General features: G+C 49.4%; 2 protein-coding genes across 2 annotated transcripts in view; both read right to left on the bottom strand.

Moving 5' to 3' along the window:
- Nucleotides 1-1,527: 1,527 nt before the first annotated feature.
- LOC135812146 (phosphatidylinositol transfer protein beta isoform-like) lies at nt 1,528-11,369 on the bottom strand. The gene is made up of 10 exons (XM_065325467.1): nt 11,195-11,369; nt 11,015-11,045; nt 10,748-10,896; nt 10,080-10,179; nt 6,525-6,602; nt 6,005-6,085; nt 5,221-5,298; nt 3,263-3,358; nt 2,633-2,755; nt 1,528-1,797 (listed from the first exon to the last, which is right to left on the bottom strand). The coding sequence occupies exons 1-10, from the start codon at nt 11,209-11,211 to the stop codon at nt 1,750-1,752; spliced, it is 801 nt and encodes a 266-aa protein (XP_065181539.1). The 5' UTR covers nt 11,212-11,369; the 3' UTR covers nt 1,528-1,749.
- Nucleotides 11,370-14,404: 3,035 nt separating this feature from the next.
- Nucleotides 14,405-22,834, bottom strand: part of LOC135812145 (testis-expressed protein 2-like) — a 12,816-nt gene continuing 4,386 nt past the window's right edge. Inside the window, exons 4-13 of the mRNA XM_065325466.1 lie at nt 22,675-22,821; nt 22,026-22,128; nt 21,199-21,424; nt 20,008-20,315; nt 19,455-19,765; nt 18,448-18,568; nt 17,646-17,902; nt 16,355-16,659; nt 15,767-15,887; nt 14,405-15,396 (exon numbers count right to left, since the gene is read on the bottom strand). Coding sequence (XP_065181538.1) covers nt 15,256-15,396; nt 15,767-15,887; nt 16,355-16,659; nt 17,646-17,902; nt 18,448-18,568; nt 19,455-19,765; nt 20,008-20,315; nt 21,199-21,424; nt 22,026-22,128; nt 22,675-22,821 — 2,040 coding nt within the window. The 3' untranslated portion in view covers nt 14,405-15,255. The remainder of the gene's footprint in view (nt 15,397-15,766; nt 15,888-16,354; nt 16,660-17,645; nt 17,903-18,447; nt 18,569-19,454; nt 19,766-20,007; nt 20,316-21,198; nt 21,425-22,025; nt 22,129-22,674; nt 22,822-22,834) is intronic.

Genomic DNA, 22,834 nt, shown 5'->3' with positions numbered 1-22,834 from the left:
CTTCATAATACCAAAAATCTGCATTAGTGACAGGGTAGCTCCAAACCATGACAGTTTTGAAGTCAATTTAACCTCAGAAAATGCACCATGCCCCTGGCAACTGCATACACGCAGCGTAAACTGATTCAAACTTCACAAAACGAGGGTTTTCAGTACTTTTTGGACTCAAAATTCCTAACGAGTAATCTATAACGTAACGATTACTTGATTGATAAGGAATTATCGATCGCTTACCGAGTAATTGGTATAATCGTTTCAGCCCTAAAAATAACGTATGAACTGCACGGAATTTTCATACGTAAAAATCAGAGCTGTCGGGTTTCGCTCTTCGTGATTTCTCCACGACTGCTAAACATGCCTTGTTGCTTTGGAGACGCGTTGGCTGCATGCGCCCACCGTATGCACCATGAACCGAAACCGCGGTTTCCATATATTACGCACGTGGTGTACGGTGTGTGTACCATGTGTTTCGCGCGGCTTGAATGTTGCCATGGACAAATGCGGAAAATGCGAAAAAATATTTCAAAAAGTCCTACGGAGGACCCAACGTAGGAAAGAGCTTTCCTACGGAAATCCGTAGAGAGATTTACGTATGAAAGTTGCCCTCGCTCCCCGGCGCGTTCGATATACGGATTTTCATACGTAATTACGTAGAGCGAAACCTCCCTAATACTTGCTACTAGTGTGGGTGGCTAAATCAGAGTGGATCTGATCTTAGCGTCACTAGCACCATTGATTACACAAGAGTTAATCTAGCCAGAAGCAGTCCATGGTTAGCAGGTATGTCTATTTCAAATAGAAAGTATACGAACCCTGAAACCAACAATACACCTTCAAGCAGCCGAGCCCGTTGGCAACAGACCCAACACAGTCAGGCATAAGTGTACCCACCAACCGAACTAGCTGGCACCACACACACACACACACACACACGCACCCTGACCTTGCCCATTGCGTAGCAATGATAGCGCATTGTTATTTCTCCAGTCCACGACAGAATGACTGATGGCGTTTCAGGTCGCCGCTTCGACGGAACATGGGGCCGCAGGCGCAACCGTAGCCAGCAGCAGAGGGTGCCTTGGGTGGTCGACGGGCAATGGCACGCCACTCCGGACACGCACACACACACACCTCAGACATGCCCATCGCGGAAGCGATGGTAGCGAACAGCTATGTTAGAAATAGCAACTTGTGCTGGGATTACACCATTCAACAGCTTGCAAGGCTGATGAATTGACCGCCACTATTTTTAGCCTGGTATCCACCACACAACTGTTTGAAGTGACTTTTTATGGCCAGTGAATCCCTATTTTTCCATTTTTTTTACGGACACACACACCACACCACATACTCCGGCATACACTGGCTGTTGGTAACCACCCAGGAGAATGAAAGAAAAGTCAGGAAGAGTCCGAGAAAGAGAAGAAAGACGTGTGCGACCATAATCGTCGGGAATTGAACCCACAACCTCTCGATTGGAAATCGACTGCACATACCACTCACACACACACACAACCACATTGCTGATATTGTACACGGAGCAAATTTGCTAAAGAGTTGAAAAGATCTTTAGGTCAGCACGTTTCTCAAAGGACTGGAGACGCGGATCAGAAATGGAAAAAAATAACCGCATACACCCGCTCAAATCTAGCTCAAATGCGTGTATAAAAGCACTCTCTCGCACACAGGCACACGTACGCACACTAACGCCACTCGACTATCACCTCGATAAATAAATATAGAAATAAACTAATCGCCAAACTTCATCGTCGATTTGGCCTCGCCGTTTTGCCGTTGCTGTGAAGGGAGAGCACATGTATAACAAACACGTGCACCATGCACGCGCACAAGACACACACACACACACACACACATGCACACACACAGACCCAAAGACACACACGGCACATACATGGGGTCAGATCAGGAATGTTAGTTATCCCATACTGTAAAACGGGTAACTATTGCGACGTAAAAATGCTTGCGAATTTTGCGAGAGGCCCCGAATCGCAAACTCGCACCATGTAAAGTTCAAAGAAGAATGTATTCAATAATTATGTATTCAATCGCAAACATTAACCAACGCAAACCAGTCTCAATTCGAAAAACGCAAACATTCATTTCGCAAACGTTACCCGTTTACGGTAGTTGAATCCGATAGGCGGTAGAAAGAAACGGATCACGACACAGCATTACAACTACGCAACACAACCGTAATGAAATCCGCCCTGCAAACGCCGGTTTCATGCCGATAGGATGTTCGGTGCGTGCAGAGTGATAGGAGTTAGCTTGTCAGCCCACTTGGCAGCTGATCCGCTCACGGTCTCAGAAAAAGAAATTTTTTACGCCAGTTATCGATTCTTTCCAGCTATCGAAAGGCGTGTCTGTCTGTCTGGTGCGATCTAGAACAGGACCAAACGTTACTTGTGCAATGCGGGCACGCAGGAAAAGGCGACTGGAACAGTTCTGCTAACTGAGCGGGGATAGGTAGGGGACAGAATTCATTGAAAAGGCAGATCCCCCGCCCCCAAAGTCACCACAATACAACGTACTGGTAGTATGAAGCAGTTTGCTATGCTGAGCAAGCTACACTATTTTTCTCCTTTGCACACACACACACACACACACTCACGTCGTCAAGCTCTGCCTTCGTCTTCTCCTCCAATTCACGGATGTCTCCCATTGTCATACCATGCCACTTGTCCAGCCAACAAAACAGCTGTCGGTGAAACATTGTGAAGAGGTTCTTGTTGAACTGTACAAAGAAAGCACAACAAAAGACAACCAAGTTCCATGAATGTGGGTGTGTGTGTGTGGGGAGAGAGAGAGAGAGAGAGAGAGAGAGAGAGAGAGAGAGAGAGAGAGAGAGAGAGAGAGAGAGAGAGAGAGGAGAGAGAGAGAGGGAGAGAGATAGAGCCAGATAGTAGGCATTGAACTGTCGACAGGGCATAAGCAAACACCATGATATAGAGGTGTATACGGCGTATGATGAGGAGAGGATCTCAGTGACAAACCGTAGGGTTTCACTGTCTACACAGACAGCTTCAACGGAAGACCAGCACCAAGAAGAGTTGTGGCAATACTGAATAGTGACTTCAGTCCCTCGAACCCAGGCGCTGATATAGTGTGAACAACTTTGAACACTCCCAATGGGAGAATCCGACAATGAACGGTGAGATGTCACCCCCCCCCCCCCCCCCTCAACAGATACACAAAGAAAACACACCCGGCACAAAACAGGTTTTAGGCTTTTACCACCTACCTCAATGCCCTTGCGCTCCATGAAAGTCTGGAGGCCGAACCACTTGAATTCGAACGATACCAGTTTGTAGCAGGTCATCACGGGTGATGCGCTCTCCTGCCAAGCAGAGGACATGCAAACCAAGGAGCAGAGTATTGTAACATGGCAACAAGAGTATAACAAGCTCTCAAGAGTGTATCATAGAAAAGGGTATCCAGAGGTTCTGTACTCTTGATGGTACACGGCAGGAATCAAGCACTGCTGACAGGTCAGGCGGACATTGCAGGGAAGAAAGACAAAGCCGGGGTCTACTATGCATGACACGGACTGTACGAAAATAAATTGTCGATGCATATCAAGCATATTATCAAGCCACATCATATAAAGCTCCATAGACGCCCTAGTGAGGACGTGACATTAGAACCCATTGCGCATTGCCAAATATGGATTGTATGAGTAATGCATGTGAGTACGCTGGGATCAGCAATGCACTGTTCAACACCCCAGACGACCATGCCCAGGTGGCTGTGTGGGGTGTTATGTGAGTACACTGGGATCAGCAATGCACTGTTCAACACCCCAGACGACCATGCCCAGGTGGCTGTGTGGGGTGTTATGTGAGTACGCTGGGATCAGCAATGCACTGGTCAACACCCCAGACGACCATGCCCAGGTGGCTGTGTGGGGTGTTATGTGAGTACGCTGGGATCAGCAATGCACTGTTCAACACCCCAGACGACCATGCCCAGGTGGCTGTGTGGGGTGTTATGTGAGTACACTGGGATCAGCAATGCACTGTTCAACACCCCGGACGACCATGCCCAGGTCGCTGTGTGGGGTGTTATGTGAGTACGCTGGGATCAGCAATGCACTGTTCAACACCCCAGACGACCATGCCCAGGTGGCTGTGTGGGGTGTTATGTGAGTACGCTGGGATCAGCAATGCACTGTTCAACACCCCAGACGACCATGCCCAGGTGGCTGTGTGGGGTGTTATGTGAGTACGCTGGGATCAGCAATGCACTGTTCAACACCCCAGACGACCATGCCCAGGTGGCTGTGTGGGGTGTTATGTGAGTACACTGGGATCAGCAATGCAATGTTCAACACCCCGGACGACCATGCCCAGGTCGCTGTGTGGGGTGTTATGTGAGTACGCTGGGATCAGCAATGCACTGTTCAACACCCCAGACGACCATGCCCAGGTGGCTGTGTGGGGTGTTATGTGAGTACGCTGGGATCAGCAATGCACTGTTCAACACCCCAGACGACCATGCCCAGGTGGCTGTGTGGGGTGTTATGTGTACGCTGGGATCAGCAATGCACTGTTCAACACCCCAGACGACCATGCCCAGGTGGCTGTGTGGGGTGTTATGTGAGTACGCTGGGATCAGCAATGCACTGTTCAACACCCCAGACGACCATGCCCAGGTGGCTGTGTGGGGTGTTATGTGTACGCTGGGATCAGCAATGCACTGTTCAACACCCCAGACGACCATGCCCAGGTGGCTGTGTGGGGTGTTATGTGAGTACGCTGGGATCAGCAATGCACTGTTCAACACCCCAGACGACCATGCCCAGGTGGCTGTGTGGGGTGTTCGCTGTGCAAACTACACCATTGCGCAATGGGTCCAATAACTCATTAACTGTTGTTGGTGATGATAAGAACAGGCCGTGCCTTGCAACAGTTCATCCTGGCATGCAACACCTGCAGTGGACTCAACCCTTAGGAAATGTCCTCACGGTACAAATGTGCAGCGAGGCTGATAGACCAGGTACGGGTTTTGTCTCGCAACGGTGCGTCCTGGGTATACAGGTAACAAATACGATGGAATCACCGCCAGGCAATCTCTTCACCGTGTTGGAAGCCTGCCTTGTGTGATCAGAACAACTGCTGACACAAAGGGCTCCATTTCTGCCACGGCACAACAGAGAGCGGGAGATCCATGCCCTGTAAAGGTATCACATTCACGCCATACCTGCCATTTTCCCGTGAGTGGTCCACGGCCGGTCTTCTCGGACTTGAACTTGGTTGGGTCCTCGTCTTCTTTGTAAGACTGCAAACAAGCACGGAATGTTGAAAGTACAAGAGTTGTAGACATGCACACGCCCACACACACGTGCACAAATGTATGCACAAATACACACATGCACATACACACACAGATCATCACAAGGGTGTTGTAAAGGTGTACAAGTCAGTGCATTGTATCCCCAAACACATCCTGTACAAAATGACCTCTCTCTCTCTCTCTCTCTCTCTCTCTCTCTCTCTCTCTCTCTCTCTCTCTCTCTCTCTCTCTCTCTCTCTCTCTCGCTTTGGGTTCAACTCTCCTGTGGTCACTTGGCAGTGTTTGCTACCTACTGAACCATGTGAAGTTCTGCTACCGCAGCACTGGATAGAGGTTGTGCAGGTCGTTGCAAACCCCTCGGGTTGCCGAATGTACTTTGGGTGATACCCAATTCTAGCATTTTTGCGCCAGTGCAAACGTTTGCTACATCCGTTATGCGAGAGAAGCGAACAAACGGCTATACCTAATGTGAGGCCGAAAATCGCTACACCTGTGTGGGTTCTCAGGCTCTGCTCGGTTCCTTTTCCACGTGTAGCAGATATACGTCCTTCAGCAGTTAAGAGGTCGGAATTGATCAGCACAGCTGTGCGTGGTCGCCCAACATGGGACGTGCATGTATATACATGACATTGTACAGGTATACACAATAGTTCAATCTACAGTGTCCAAAGCGCTTGTAAGGAGAACTTACCGCTGGGTCGATTGGGTCATTACCGATGTCAATAAGCACCACTTCTCTCTGCTTGAGTTTGTCCTTGTCAAGGTTATGTACCTGAAAACAGGGGAGAGCAGTGAGAAGGACACACCGACACATGTATTGGGGGAGAGAGAGAGAGAGAGAGAGAGAGAGAGAGAGAGAGAGAGAGAGAGAGAGAGAGAGAGAGAGAGAGAGAGAGAGAAGAAAGCGAGAGAGAGAGAGAGAGAGAGAGAGAGAGAGAGAGAGAGAGAGAGAGAGAGAGAGAGAGAGAGAGAGAGAGAAGAGAGAGAGCGAGAGAGAAAGAGAGAGAGAGAGAGAGAGAGAGAGAGAGAGAGAGAGAACAGCAGCGATGATGACAAAGACCCGGCCAGGTGTTAAGATGAACACCTACAAGGATAAGGTGTGTTGTCTGTTGGGCACTGCAACGTACTGAGTACATATGCCGTAGCAGAGCAGAGTAATGGACAGTAAAACCAGCAAAATAGACTAATAGATAGAAACTTAGAAAGCTTACATTGTCGATATCCGCGCAGCCATCCTTATGCCAAGTCTCCACAATCAGAGAGAAGTTGTCCTTCATGTAGTCGGGATTCTGCAAACAGCACCAAACAAGAACAACATGACTAGCGTGACAACAGTGTAGAGTTGAGGCAAGGACAAAACCGTCTCAAAGTACTCTACACAAATGATGCACAAGGACGGTGGAATAGGCACATACTCTGAGTTGTTCACCTGGAACTAGTCCTGGAGCATGGCACCTCAAGCTTCTATCAAACACAGTGAGGTTACGCGAATGAATGCTCGGCGGATCCGCGTATGGACGCTAGGTATGCAGCACGTGTCGCTAGCGCAAGAGCAGCGCTGTGCCGCGACCTCGCCCAGGCATCTCAACTGATGATGTCATCGCATAACCTCTAAAATTAACACTTTTGCTTTGTGGGTATATAAACCAATATCCAGATTTGCTCATTGCTGTTTTCTGATGATCGCTTACGCTGCAACCACACTAGGTACAAAACTGCGTAAACGCAACTTTTCTGCTTATGTCGTCAAGGAAACGTGCGCGAAACGCAAAACGTGCTGCGTTTCTTTTCAGCAATCCTGGTACCCCTGTAGAAAGCAACTTTTCGCCTTTTCCTTGCGTTTCGGTTCTTCATACGGGTAGATGTTTCCTGTTGAGGCTCGCACTGAGTCCGTGTCGGTAGTGGACGGCTTCCTTGTCAGTTTGTAGTGTTTGAGATTTCATCTGCCAGTGCTTTCAGTATAATTTCCGGACACTCCTGTTGCCTGCTGTTGATTCCGAGATGGCAGGCAACTATTTCACTGACGATCTTGAAAAGCTCATGGAGCTTTGGGTAGCGTATCAGAAGACAAAGCAGGACCAGATGACGAAACGGAGCATCCGAGAGAAGGAGATGACAGAGGCCTTGAACGGGTATGACAAGGACCTCTACGGTGAGGGGTGTATGTTTTTTTTTATACCAAAAAAAATACACGACAAAGTCGACAATTTAAAATCCAAGGCGCGCAAATTCTATAAAAAATATAAGAAGTCGCAGGAGACTGGTCCCGCTGCCCCAGATCCGGGCAGTGACGATGCCTACGACCTGGAGATGGCCTACGTTTGCTGGGGAAACTTCCGGACGTGGCATTCCCCGTTCGGGCAGATGCCTGAATATGGTCCACTAGTTTCGATAAGCACAGCTTCTCTCCAGGCCGCTTCCAACTGTGATCCTGCGACAACACACAGTAGCAGTGCTGCCATGCCTAGAACGTCGTCATCTTCACCAACCAGCTCCAGCACACCTGGCTCAACTACTGCCAGCGCGTCAACAGTGACCCGGCCACAACTGAGAGCTGATGACTCCGACGATGACAGTCTTGATGCTCTTCTTCTAGCTGATCACTCAAGCTCGCCACTGTGTCCTGCGACACCATCCACCGCAGGGACGGTATCTGCCGACAGTACTCCTGTAACGTACACACAGGGAACACATGCTCGGCGGAGCAAGCGGCCATCATCGCATGTTACAGCATCAGCATTGGAGCATGCAGGTGATGAGAACGACAGCGAGGACCACCTGAGAGATGTTCTCTTCGTGACTTCCCAGGTATTCAAGACTTCTCCCTCCCAAAATCCTGCGCAATGACCAATTTCATTTTCAGGATGGGCTGTCCAAAGAAGGCGACACAGGCGGTATTTCATTTTGCCAGTCAACAACAGGAACGAAATCAGCATACACTCCGAGGACAGTGATATTATCATCATCAGACAGCAACAAAGTTCGGACAACGGTATCCACCGTTTCAGCTTGAAGACTCGAGACCTGAGACATCACCTGGAACGACCAGAGAGCGGCAAATCTCCTACGAGAAGGTCGTCCTTCCATGGTCTCCACTTGATGTTAAAGTGGGCAACAAACCTTGAAACCATCCGCGAACATCCACGTTCCTCAAAAACGAAATTCATACTTAGCGCTTCGACTCTTTTTCAAACTACTAATACAGTGTGGCAAGTGAAATCCGACACTTGCCATAGGGGACAGCGCCACAAATGGACACCAATGATGTAATGCACTGCACCTAATCTGTACAATAGAGCCGTATGCATCCCGAACAGATCGAAAGGTCACAGCGTAGATACACACAGTTCACAAACATGGTACACATAAGGAGTATTGGTATCCAATCCCCATTAAATTTCGCCAGCACCTTTTGAACCTTGACTGTGAACCTTGACTGTGATGAGTACGAATTCTGTCATGAGACGGATAAAGTTGTATATAACACATGTACTACGTATGCAGGGCTGCAGACTGCATGGTGTAGTCCCTTATGCTGAGTGTCGGATTTCACTTGCCACAACTGTACATACATTTTCACAGCACGATATTTTCTGAGGCCCAGAAACGTGGACAAAACGCAAGGATCGTGAGCATGCATGAAATGGCAGTGTGGATGCAATGTTGCGTTATCGAAACGCGAACGCAAACGAGTACTTGATTTCGTACGTAGTGCGGTTGCAGCCTTAGTGCGTGAAACTCAGAGTAAAACCCTTTTTCATCCTCTAATTATCGTTTGGATCGCATAATCTCTATTGACAGCAACGGTTAGGAAGACACAGATCAGGTGGACTATGTGCACACACACGGGGCAAAGCGCACAGTACCCGCCGCAAAAAGAAAGAAAGAAAATCCCTCGACGCTTGTACTGGATGTCAACGCACCACACGCGCTTTCTTGCACTCGTTCACACAGGATCAAATAGTGATTTATCCACCACAAGTCCCGGATATATCTCATAACATGACTGTGTACATCTGTCACACATTGGCTCAGAAAAATGACACGTTTCAGTCGGGACTGCACCTGTAGTGGAGAGAGAGCCCAAATGATCCACCAACCAATATACCCGAGAAAAATGACTGCCACTCGGTTCAATCAGGGTTGTATCATGTGATTTTAAGGCCATTGGTGTGTGCAATTTTTAGGGGATGAAGAATACTCGAATATTCGATTGGAGAGAATCGGAGTACTCGAACTCGGGATCTCAGTGCCAACTTCACCCCTAGACTTTAGTGATTGTCTCGGACTCTGCGAGGGGAAAAGTGCCTCATGCAACGCGAGTTTCAGCGGTGACATGAAGCTCTAGCAGGGTTCTAGGCCGGAAAAAATTGTACGGGGTGGGGGACAGAGGGAAACAAACAGTTCACCATTTTTTTCATGTTCCACTATTGCCTTGTCACACCAAAACCCTATGTACGGGCGCAGTGAGCAACTGGAACGATCGATTTGTGACAGCATTTTCAATGTGCAACCAAAAAAATCCAGAGAAAAAATAAGTAGGGTAGTGCGCTGTCAGAGTAGTGGTGCGCACCGTCAGAGTAGGGGGTGAGGGGGTGCCCCCCCCCCCCCCCCCCTTTGCTAGGACTCTCTAGGGATAACCCTGTGCGGGATAGCATTAGATAGCTGCGGTGCCATCGGGAAAGAGCTCTCATCGTTCGCCCCTAGTACTGGGATAACCATGCAGTTAGTTGCTATCAAGGTGGCAGATTTCATGTTGTACATACTTTGAGAACTGTCCGACAGTATGGGTAGCAGTTCCATGCCTCTTCGTGGATCTCCAATGAGCCCTTGGGTGCGATCTTGCGAATCCATCGTGGGACCTTTCTGTAAATGCACAAGGGAAGGAGAACACACACACGGAAACACACCCACCAAATGCACACGGCGAGCGCGCGCGCACACACACACACACATCACCGCAAGCAAGAACAACAAAAGAATAGTACGTCATGATGTATGGCACGAGCTGTCGCTTGCCCATTGCCGCAACATAACCTACATGCACGAAGAGCGTGAGAAGATGCATACACGCGGTGTGCTTTGCTAACTGATGTGTTCGTACTACACGGGGACATTTTTAAAGTGTGCGTTTCTTGAACGAATCGTGAGTGTCATGCGTACGAGCGTGCGGCTGTTGAAAAGATGGGTGCTATGTATATGATGAGCAAGGAGACTTTAGACATCTTCGTGCAGACACACAAGCGAGCGGAATACTGGGAAGAGCGTGAGTGCAATACTGGAGCACAGAATTGGGGGAAACACCTGAACCCTGCCTGATTATGGTCTAGAGCCAAACATGCAGATGGAGATAGACAGCACAGGCGCGAGGAATACGTGCACGCACACGCCCACGCGCGCACACACACACATAGAACGACCCCCTCGCCCTCACCCATCCAGATGGTATATCTTGTACGTGTATTGGCCTTTGCCAAACTCAGCATGGTCGCACGGCTCGTTCTTGACGACTTCAATGCCTTCACCGCCACCAGTGTTGTCTTTGCTGGCCTGTGCTACTGAGTACAACTGGCCAACTTGGTACTAGAAGGAACAAGGCGAAAAAGCAGCAACAGTGAAATTGAAATTGAAAACTCAGAAAAATAAAAATGTCATCAATGCACAGTGAGCTAAGCGCGGAAAAGACAGCCCGCTGACTTACCTCCTCGACCGTAAGAGGAAGTACAACTCGGCTGCAGGATCATCAGCAAATAGCACACCAGAGTACACAAAAGACCTCAGTGGGAGTCGCTCGAGACAGAAATATTTGATCTTCTACGCGCAAATACTGAAAAGATGATCAAATTCGATCTCGGTGGAATTGCATCACAAAGCGGCTTACTATTCCTTGATCAACATCTTCGCCGACGCCGCAGCTACACTGCCCAATTAAAAATTATTTCCTACCCACAGTCCGGTGGTTCTGAGATTACTTGGCAAAGGAAAACTTTGATAGATACTTGATAACCGAGCAAGAAAGCCCGAACAAAGACTCGACTCGCCGTCGACGCCAAATCTTTGTCAACAGGAAACGATTTTGAGAGTGTGTTTGTTGTGTCGCGTGATCGATGTGACGTGTGCATGTACATGTGACCGGTCGACCACATCCTCTACGAGTATACCATGGTCTGTCCCCGGGGAAAATTGCAATTCCGCGGCCGCGTTTTTTTCCGCGTTTTTTCCGATTTTTTAAAAGACCGCGTTTTCCGCGATTTTCCCGCGTTTTTTGAACTTTTTTGTTGCACTACACGTACACACAGTCACTGTGTGTACGTGTAGTGCAACAAAAAAGGCACTGTTCGGTCAGCAACGTCTACGTCTCATCGTGGCGGCTTTTTACTCAAATATGACGAGTGCTTACACCAGCGACTTGTAACTGATTGATTTCACTACATACTCACTGAAAATTGCCGCACATCAATATTATTCACCGCATATTTACCGCAAATTCACCGCAAATTATGCCATATTATGCCGCGTTTTTTCCTGAAGCGTCTTGGCCATATGGTTTCGGAGAAGCGGCATGAACCCTACTCCTCCGTCATGTCCTGGATCCGCTCTCTTGTCTCCTTTGCTTTGGTTCGATCCTGCAACATGAGCCTCCGTGGTCACCGTGCTTCTCCCTACCGCAGTCGTTTGGATGCTGCCACTCCTGTTGTGCTGGCAGTCAACGACTGTCAGTTGCGTGACTGATGAGACTCTTGCGGAGTAGCCGTGTCTAGCCACACTTTTATTATCCGATGATTTTGTTTTGTCATGTTTGCTATGATTCCGTGATTTTCTGTTGGTTGCTTTTCTGCTGTGCGAAAAAAAATCAGAAAAAAAAAATTATGCCGCGTTTTCCCCGCGTTTTTTGCGATTTTTTTCCGCAATTTTCCCCGGGGACAGCATGGTATACGATCTGTACGCGTAGAAATCTAGAAATCTACGAGCAAGACTCTTGTACGATCGTACGAGTGTGTAAAAAGAAAAAGAAAAAAAGTAAAAGCCTCTTTTACGGGCGAACAAAACACAATTTGCCATGGCGGAGGATTGAAAACAAATCACATAATGATGACGTCGCATGTGATCAGACAGCAAGAGAAGCATAGCATAGTCCGCACAATCACGGGGCAAGGCTCAACGGGACATCCTAGCCTCCACGACAGCCAGGGAGGCACCGCCATCCATTGGAGGCTGCCAAACTCGGCGAGCCCCACGCAGACACATGACACTCGAACGCAGCAGGGCGAAAGACAGCCTGCATCGGAGGTGGGCAATTAGCACAGAATACGCCTCCCTCCCACGTAGCGACTGGAGATGTGCAATCCGGCTCACCAGTGCAGCGGCACCCTTGCCGCATCCTCCGGTGGAAGAGAGCACAAAGGGGAGAAAAGTGGATCGCTCCACTTCTCGGACTCTCCGATCATATCGACGCCGTTTCTCTTGCTCATGGTGCCGGTAGCAGCCAGAGAGAGAGGAGGTGCGGTTCGAAGACGCATAAGGGTTGAACACCCGTACATCAATAAAAGTGCGTTCGAACCGACCCCCCCAAACTCCACTGGCCACCACATCCAAACGAGCTTGATCCTCGGTTGATGCTGACCGGAGCTGAAACTGCTCCCCAGTCAGGGGTTGGAGATGTGGCTCCACTGCGACGTTGTGGGCGACACCCTTCAATGAGCTTGCCAGTATGTCGCGCACCTCGTTGTGGCGGATCGAGGGGAACCCACCGAAAGGACAGGACAAGGCGTGAGCAGTGGTGAATGCCTTCTCGCAAACACAGGTGGTGGGCAGGCGAGAAGGCGTCCAACCGTAACGGAGGCAGAGGCCATCCCGGAATTCCCCCTTCGACAAAGCGAAGCCATGGCGAGCGATGGGTCGGCAGGTAAGCCAGCTTGATGCTCCCTTCTCCTCTGCCAGACTGATAGCGAGATCGAGTTCGCTGTGTTCGGTGCGGAGCGTATCGGCAGCTATCTTCATTGCCTTTCTGGCCTCAGAGCGAGCCTGACTCTTGGCCCTGCGGACACAGGCAAGAGCATCATCGAGGTGCTCTTCTTGCGCCATGATCTTGTCGTACAGCGCAGTGGTGATTAGCCTGGAGGTGCCGTACTGTGAGCCAAAAGTGCATAATATTAATAATGCATGTGCATGTACTAAAATAGTACTCCCTTCAGAGATTCTACGTCAGAGCTGACCTAACGATCACATAATGACATAGTCATAAGATCAGACTTCATACTTCTCTTGTGAAACCTGGCCACTTATCACTGCAGGCTATGGCATGTAGATCTACCAGACAAGGGAGGCTATTTTAGTACTTCCTGCTGAAGGCATCTTACGACTCTCCAAAACAATTCTTTCCCATGAAACGTCCATGCCTACAGTACACACTAGTAGTAGTTTGTATAGTAGCCCATACACAGGTCACGGACTAGGTCAGGGCTGAAGCATGCACCCGGTGCGCGGTCCGGGCAAGTCGACCTGTCCCAATATTCTAATTTCCGGTCCAGTGTCCACAATGGGGCCATGCACTAGAACTCCAGCCGTCCAGGCGCTGTGCAATCAGTGGGTGCATGATGACGTGCCCAATCTGTCCCCGGGGAAAATTGCGGAAAAAAATCGCAAAAAACGCGGGGAAAAACGCGGCATAATATGGCATAATTTGCGGTGAATTTGCGGTAAATATGCGGTGAATATGCGGTAAATAATATTGATGTGCGGCAATTTTCAGTGAGTATGTAGTGAAATCAATCAGTTACAAGTCTCTGGTGTAAACACTCGTCATATTTGAGTAAAAAGCCGCCACGATGAGACGTTGCTGACCGGACAGTGCACTGTGTGTACGTGTAGTGCAACAAAAAAGTTCAAAAAACGCGGGAAAATCGCGGAAAACGCGGTCTTTTAAAAAATCGCAAAAACGCGGAAAAAAACGCGGCCGCGGAATTGCAATTTTCCCCGGGGACAGACCAATGCACTACACATAGTAATGACTCGTGACCAGAGCAACCACGCGGGCACAACAAGCGCAATTCTCACAAGCGAACACAAGCGCACAGCTTACATCTGGTCCTCAAGGTCAAAGTCACTTCAGTATCACAGGTAGAAAAGAAGAAAGCCTGCAAGTAACCAGTCGCGGACCGCCACTGGTAAAGTCCTCGCCGACTTCCAGGCAAAACCGAAAGCTCTGCAAAGCTTGTCTTGCAAAACGGTCAACCTTGCCGCTCGCCGGAATGCAGAAGTCAAGTCAGCTCTGATATATATGATGGACCCAGCAGCAGGCTACATACTACATGTACTGGCGTGTGATGTCACCAGTGATGTCACCAGTGACGTCACCAGTGCACTGCATACTATCACCCAGCAAGGCAAGAATTTTTAAAGTTCAGTCGAAGCACGACATCATCGTGGAATAAAAATGGATACAAAAATCAGCCGATAGGTAGCAAGCCAGACCAAGTGGAAGCTGGTCTCCAGCAAGAAATAGATGCGCAGTAATAAGTCTGGGGTGTTGGACCATAAGCATCCTAGAAGAAGCAGTGATAATTATCATTTTTTGACAGATGCGAACATCGATAATTATTCACGTATGTACACATGCTACAGAGAAAGCGCGCACATCAACGCTACGGATAGAAAATAAAATAAACTCATCTGATCGCAGCCGCACAACGAACAATAAATAAGCAGCGGGTCGAGTAAGTTAGGTATGTTCAATAAAATCGAGGCGGCGACGGGGGTGCACGGCACATGGAACTATTCTCTGCCTCCAGGGCAGGTCAATAAAAGCGTGGGGCGATCAGGCAAGGCGCCGTACTTAAAAAAAACCTTATGTACACGAAGAGAGCACGCAGAGCATGCCAACACAACAGGTGAAATAATATCGAGAAAAAAAAACAGAAGAAAAAAAGGAGAGCAATTTGACTAGCTTGCTGTGGCTGTCGTGGAAGGGCCGCCGACTATCTCGGATGCAGGTGCAGGCAGACTCTCCTCGACGTCGTCAGGCATGCCCGAGCTCATGAGGGGAATGGCAAGGTCTTCCATATTCGGCATGACCAGGCGTTTCTGCAGGTCAGAGGAAGGCGCAAAACAGAGGTAGGGAAATAAAACGCACGAGGCATTGGCGGAGCGAATGGGGCTAGAAACACGCTAAACACAATCACTATAATATTAACAGGTCAGAGGTGTATTTCACCCTACCACTTCGTAAGTGTATTTGTATGTGTGTTTACGGATTCTCCACAGGCCTTAGCCTAAATCGAGGGAGTCTCAGGGTGTGTGTGTGCGCGAGTGTGCGTGTGTGTGCGCTTGTTTGCGTGCATATACATAAAACACATGCACGACCACATACACACAGTAAAATATACACACACGCCCCCCACCCGACATACAAACATACATGATAGCACGCTCGTACACATATGCTCACACACACCTTGAACTCCGCGATCAGCTTGCGCTCTATCCAGTCAGTAACCTTCTCCAGTTTCACCTCTCTTTGACCAACGCGTGGCTTTGCCACAAGAATGATCTCCGGTGGCTTAGCAAATGCACACCTGCAGATCAAAGAACAAAGAGAAGAACAAGAGAAGAATACATACAATCTAGAGCTGTCATGTACATAAAGGTCGTGCTGGAAGCTTTGAACTGGCCAGGAAAACCAGGTGAGCAAGGGCAGTTTTAGCCATTGCGTTTCTGTGATCCCGTCGAACATAATTATGTTTGTATTTGATCGTAGCAATACGTGAAACTCAGAGTTATGACAGACACCGTCACACGGCTTCCAATCTCTCTCTCTCTCTCTCTTGTGTACACGGCTCTGCCCTATACGGGTATTGGGCACTCTTCGGACAGTGGGGCACGCTACTTGATTATGTTTGCAGTCGGCACATTTGAGAGGAAAATAGATGGCGCACTGGCACCTGTAAATGGAGAAAGCAGGCAGCGAAGCCCTAGCTTGGGGAAATCTGATCTATACCCCCGTGAACACTTCAAAACAACGACATCATGGAGCGGAACGTACCACACAACACCGCTGGGCGGAGGTGGGACGTTGATAGTCATCGTGCCTGACAGCTGGCGTAGCTCCACGGACAGCACCAGTGGCATGTTGGAGACCTTCTCGGAGAGCTTCTTGACCACGTTGCTCTTCATCACGGTCTGGCCAATGCGCGTGTGTGCCACAAAGCCGGCAAAGCGTTTCAGCTTGGATGTAGCACTGGTGCTGGTATTGCTGACGACCTGTGACGAAGCGGCTGGTTGGGGATCCAATGGAGGAGGCTGTTGTTGGCCGTTGGCGTCAGTGGCCGCTTGCAAGCTGGTAGTGACCTGTGGATAGCAATGCACATCCACGGGGAAGACAGAGAGAGAGAGAGAGAGAGAGAGAGAGAGAGAGAGAGAGAGAGAGAGAGAGAGAGAGAGAGAGAGAGAGAGAGAGACAGAGACAGAGAGAGAGAGAGAGAGAGAGAGAGATAGAGAGAGAGAGAGAGAGAGAGAGAGAGAGAGACAGAGATAGAGAGAGAGCAGAAACCGCAGTAGTAAAAAAACAAAACACGAGAAACATGTTGAGCGCCCCTGCTGGCCTGGTGCATACTGCTGTTGTACATAATCACATGACCGCATACAGGGCAGCTATGTTGGGTCCAGCCCAATCAATTCCTGCAGGAGTGAGTCACATAATGTTAGCAATGTTGGTTCCACTGTCCGCATACACGTACTACCAAGTACACTTTCTACACGACCACAGTCACATGACGATGATACAAAACCGGTAGATACAGTGGAACTAAAACCCTGTCTCTGATCATAATGATCTAAACCCATACAGAGTGTCCGTCACAGGCCGTTGCAAGTACCAAAACGCAAAAGACACGTACAGATTGCATTTTACTTGGTTGTACAGTAGAAGCCTGCCCTAATCGGACGCCCTTGGTGCAGCGGGCACTGTCCTGACATGACAGGGTTCCACTTGATCTAGGCATGCAAGTTCGGTCTACAGCACTTTGGTGCGTGAAGCATTGTCCGGTCAATACAGGACTCCGCTTGGTACAAGGTCCGGCAAACACAGGTTCTACTGTACATGCAACAGTTACTACAACTGACCAGCGATGAAGGTATCCGGAAAGGATGACAGCATAAGCCCAATGTGTATTGCCAGAATCTGATATGGAAGGTAATAGTAATGCATGTGAATACGCTGGGATCTGCAGTGCACTGTAAACACACTCCAGAGGGCCATACCCGTGAGTCTGTGACTCTGTGTGCGGTGTTGACGGTGCAAATTACGTCATTGCGCAATGGACTTATTGCCTGACCTGTGAGATGGTACCGGACAATGAGGGGAAGGACTTCTCCAGGCTCTGCAGCATGGACGTAGCCGTGGCCAGGGCCGTGGCGGACGCAGTGGCTCCGGCGTTGTCGTTCACGTCTGCCTCGTCATCGTCCACACCGCTGTCAATGTCACTGTCCGTGCTCAGGCTGTCGTCCTCGTCCTCGGCCAGAGCATCCAGGTCCTGCGATGAGTGGCGCACGTCCATCATCGATACGGACGATACGCTGTCGTCGTCGCCACCTACACACGCACGCACAACACAAACGTGCGCATGCACACACACGCATGCACATGCACACACGCGCGCACGCGCACACACACACATGCATGCACACACACACACACATGCACACACACATGCACACACACACACATGCACACACACATGCACACACACACAGGGACACACATATGCACACACACACACATGCACACACACACACATGCACACACATATGCACACACACACACACATACACACACAGGGACTTTAGAAAATTGACAGTCCAGCAGAGAAAGCGAGCATAGCAAACACTGCAGTAAATCATTTTGGGCTTTAGCCATCGTAGAGCTTGCAAGGCTGAAGAACCGATTACGGGAAAAAATCCTGGCCACGTACTACACAACTGTGTACTTCTTGGTACATGAACGGCCTTTTGCCAGTCGCCCCCCCCCCCCCCCCCCCTCTCCCACACAAACACACACACAACTCAAGCCAGCATTCATTCACACACCCATACACAAGACAACTGAGAGCATGGGTGAGAGGACAAGCCTGTGCTCACCAGATGAGGTATGGTGCGACTTGGCAGCAGCACCGGTCGCGGGCTGATGACTGGGCGCTGCTGCTGTGCTGACCTGCTCTTCTAACAGTGGACCGAGATGAACGGCCGTCTCAATGGTCACCTGAACATACACGTACACGTGCACGTGCACGCACACACACACACACACACACACACACACACACACACACACACACACACACACACAGGTATGCACACCAACAAAAACAACCAGTGGATCGTCCATATTTCCAAAATGCTTCTGTGACAGCAACGCCGTAACTACCTAAAAAGAAGGCTTCGTTTCATTGAAAGGGACACATCTGAGTTGCTTCACAGACTGTGCACACATTCTTGTGATGTTCGAAGTACTCAGTTACAGCGTTACAGCATTGTGTGGTCAGAAGGCCTTGTACACAGTACAGCATCATGATGTCATACGTACACACAAGAGTCCATAACCCCCACAGAGTGCCCAACTTCACTGCTCGGATCTGGGACGGCGAAATCCGCGTTGCACATCATAGTGTGACATCATGAGCAGGAGAAGCGTTTCCGTGGTGGACAGCGTCGACGGAACGACGCAAGTCCGACCCAAAAAATAACGTGCATCATGGATTACGCCGGCCCACAACCCCATCCCAGTTGCGCACTCTTGGGTATTATGGACTCTTGGTACACAATATAGCAGTGTGATGTCATACATTCACATTACATCATTGGGATACCATGAGTACACATTACACTATACCTGTGATGTCATCCACTTACATCTTGTTGGTAAAAAAACACAGTAGCAGTACACACATTCCAGTTCTGTCCTCCATCAGAGGTTCATACACGATTCATTATTGTGCCCACCCAGTAAACGTACAATCAGCAAGGGTTTCTACAGCATTTTTCTACAAATTAAAGACCTTCTCAAGATTTCAAGGTCCTGTGTGGACTATGAAGGGGAATAACTGGAGTACATATACATGTATTGCTTGCAAGGTGAGTTGACTTACATGGAAGTTACCCTTGTAGGAGATGCCCACGTCGATCCAGAGACCTCGGCTGTCGATTCTCGGCTGGCTGAACTTCTTCACCAGCGGTATGCTGTTGCCGAGATGCAGCTCGGTCATGTTCAGCTGCCGGATGTAGGAGGGCGTCTTCAGACGGGACAGCTTCCTCTGCCAGCGCACGCGCAGCTTCTCCGCCCAGCGTGGCTCTCTCCACGCATCGTAGAAGAGGCGACCGAGAGCGGCATTGAACCAGAGCAGTGAGCCGGCGCGGAGGCTGTGCCTCGGGTCGGGTAAGATGCCAGAGCCCGGTGTCTCTGCAAATGGAAGGGTGAGGACAGACAGACAGAAGGAAGATATTCAGCACTACAGTCGTGCATCGTGAAACACGGCCTCTCTATGAGCGTCCCGGCCCAAATCCAGAGCTTCAAGCGAGCGTACACGAAAACAATTATTTACACACGCGCACATATGCACGTATGCACATGCGCACACACAAACACGCACACTCTCTCACAAACACACACACGCACACACACACACACACAAAACAACTCACTTGAGCTGCCAACAGAACCAGAAATAGACGAGTGCGAAGTTTGACGCGACATAGATGATGAGCTTCCCACAGAGCCCGGTGCGACATCATGCCTATCAGAAGATCCAGCAGAGCCGACAGAGGTCAACGATGTCACGGATCCACCATAGGACGCTGCCGAGCCCAGCGACGCCACAGATGCATTGTGTTCGGCAGTTTCGGCTACCATGCGCCGTACCTCAGTCTCCGTCATTATGGCATCGTTGCGCAAGAAGTTGAAACGGCTGGCGCGGGTCGGGTGTAGGTGGATGAGCAGGAAGTCCATGTACCTGTGGTGACACCAGAAATATATGAGAGAGAGAGAGAGAGAGAGAGAGAGAGAGAGAGAGAAAGAGAGAGAGAGAGAGAGAGAGAGAGCCAGAGAGAGAAAGAGAGAGCCAGAGGAGAGAGAGAGAGAGGGAGAGAGAGAGAGGAGAGAGAGAGAGAGAGAGAGAGAGAGAGAGAGAGAGAGAGAGATAGACAGAGAGAGAGAGAGAGAGAGAGAGAGAGAGAGAGAGAGAGAGAGAGACAAAGAGAGAGGGAGAGAGAGAGAGAGAGAGATGTAGATCGCGATAGATAGATGGATAGACAGAGAGATCAACATAAAGCCGTGTTCAATACTGACGCATGAATGCCTTACTTTTCCGGTTAGTTCACGTGTGCCCAGACCCAGTTGCAAGTTTTCACAGAACACAGGGATATATGATGTCCAAACACACTACTTTTCGGACTTCGTCACTCGAGCAGTTGACCGGCGAGTGAGCCAGTATGTTCGTTCGCCAAGCGCTGAATATACATTTTGGAAATTTCAACTCAGCCCTATTAATACGCACGATGTCTGAAAAGACAGCAATATACGCACACAAGCCAGTTGTGAACAACGCTTAGTAAGGCAACAGAACACGCACACGTGCCAGTTGTGAACATCGCTTAGTGAGACCACGAGCGTCCTGCATTGGCAACAATAAAACTACCGGACTAGAGACGCAACAAGTCAGACTGCTTCCAACACTATAGCAACATAGACCCAGCAGACAAACAAACGCAACACACATGCAGACACACACACATACACACACAAACAAACACACACAGTCACACACACACATACACATACGCAAACATGCACAGACACCTACACGCACACAAAGCCACACACAGCAAGTACCCTACTTGGCGTAATCCTTGTGCTCGGATGGCACGCTGGCAAGGTTCTTGGCAACCAGACTCGGATCGGCAGCCAGCTTCAGACGCATGTACCAATCTTGCTTCACACGGCCAGTGCCAGCGAACAGAAAGAACTCGTGCGAGTTGACAGACGAGCGTTGGCCAGTGTGAGAATCTGCTTGCTCTTGCTCGCCCTCGCTCCCTGTTTCTTTCGACACTGCACCAGGAATATCTGGAGAAAGCACACATAGAACAACAACAGGTGTTGCCTGATGATCGCACAAGCATAAAACTCAGGGTAGCAGCAAACTAGCCCTTTGCTGCTCTGTGTATTAGGCTCTGGCTCAGCAGTATTGAGCACCCTCAGCACACCGACCGGGTAGAGAAAGCGCACGGAGAGTATAACAGTATTCATTGGCTTGAGGGAAAGATCTAAACGGGAAACGTCTGAAGAAGTGTTTTTGACTGTCACCACCGGGACTCGAACCGGGAACCTTTGCTTGAGCCCAGCGATGCTCTAACCACTGACCTCTTGGTGTGGCTGTCATACCAGCAGAGACCGTTCAACATTTTCTTCAGACTTGGAAAGATAATGGCGTTGGCCATACATGCAATGGGCTACGCTCAAGCAGCAAGCTGGATGGGCACCGAGCCGTGCCACAACGAGACGCCAACCACCCTCAACAGCAGGATACGGACAGGATCGGATATTGGCGTCAGGTGAAAGGAGCACCCACAATTGAAACATTGCAAACTGCATCCAGGTAAGACATAACGTCTTTCAAAGACCAGGCAGCACAAGGAATTGTCTGCATCTACTGTATCTACTGTACCTTCTTGGCTGGAGAACTGAACATCACTGTCCAGAATGAGATGTAACGGTAGCTTCTTGCTCCATCTCTGCCGCTGGTTAAGGCCTTCCGGAGCTAGGCATACCTGCAACAGCAGCAGAAACAACAGCAGTGATGATGGTGGCAGCAACAGCAACAGCAGCAGCAGCAGGGAATAATAGCAAAGGCAAGGACATCCACTGTACTAGTACATCGACTCTCTGTCGTATAACTTTCATTCATCAACTTTCAGTTGATTTTCACATCTTGGGTTTCCTGGAAAGATCTCACCGGGACTGACCAGGTAAGCCTGAACTCCACGGGCACAACTGACCATTTCAAGACAGATGCTGAAAACAACCAGCAGAGACTTGAACGAGTTCATATGATTACCAGCAATATGGAAAAGAAAGAAAAAGAAAAAAATCATGCCTCAGGCAACAACGTTGTGTATTTCGCGCAAGTGCCTCAGGCAACATTAACCCAACAACCAAACTTCATGTCCCTGCTCGTTTTGCTCCAATGACCAGATGGGCGTCTTCTCTTGACTTCCACCTACATACTCCACTCGACAAAAATGATCAAGACATGACTGGGTACCGAAGGTTTGAAAACCGATCATAGAGACGAAGAAGTTGATCCCTCTTCTCACCTTGGATCCAAGTAGACTGTATGATTTGGACGATAGAATGGTGGCTTTCGGACTATTTCCACGACTTCGCCTGGGCCGCCTCTCCAGTTCACAGCCCTCCAAGACATCCTCCTCAGAACTACTGTCGGAACAAGAATCTGGTAGATACTGCAAGGACAAG

This window comes from Sycon ciliatum, chromosome 3 (assembly GCF_964019385.1).
Source record: "Sycon ciliatum chromosome 3, ocSycCili1.1, whole genome shotgun sequence".
NCBI lineage: Eukaryota > Metazoa > Porifera > Calcarea > Leucosolenida > Sycettidae > Sycon > Sycon ciliatum.
This window is presented reverse-complemented; position numbering and strand designations above follow the sequence as displayed.

What these genes read in the sequence shown, in the direction of transcription:
- LOC135812146 (XM_065325467.1), bottom strand. An exon ending in ATGACCCAATCGACCCAGCG is followed by an intron (nt 5,299 to 6,004) that starts GTAAGTTCTCCT and finishes GCTTGTTTGCAG; the next exon opens with TCTTACAAAGAAGACGAGGA. An exon ending in CGAAGGCAGAGCTTGACGAC is followed by an intron (nt 1,798 to 2,632) that starts GTGAGTGTGTGT and finishes CTCCCTTCACAG; the next exon opens with CAACGGCAAAACGGCGAGGC.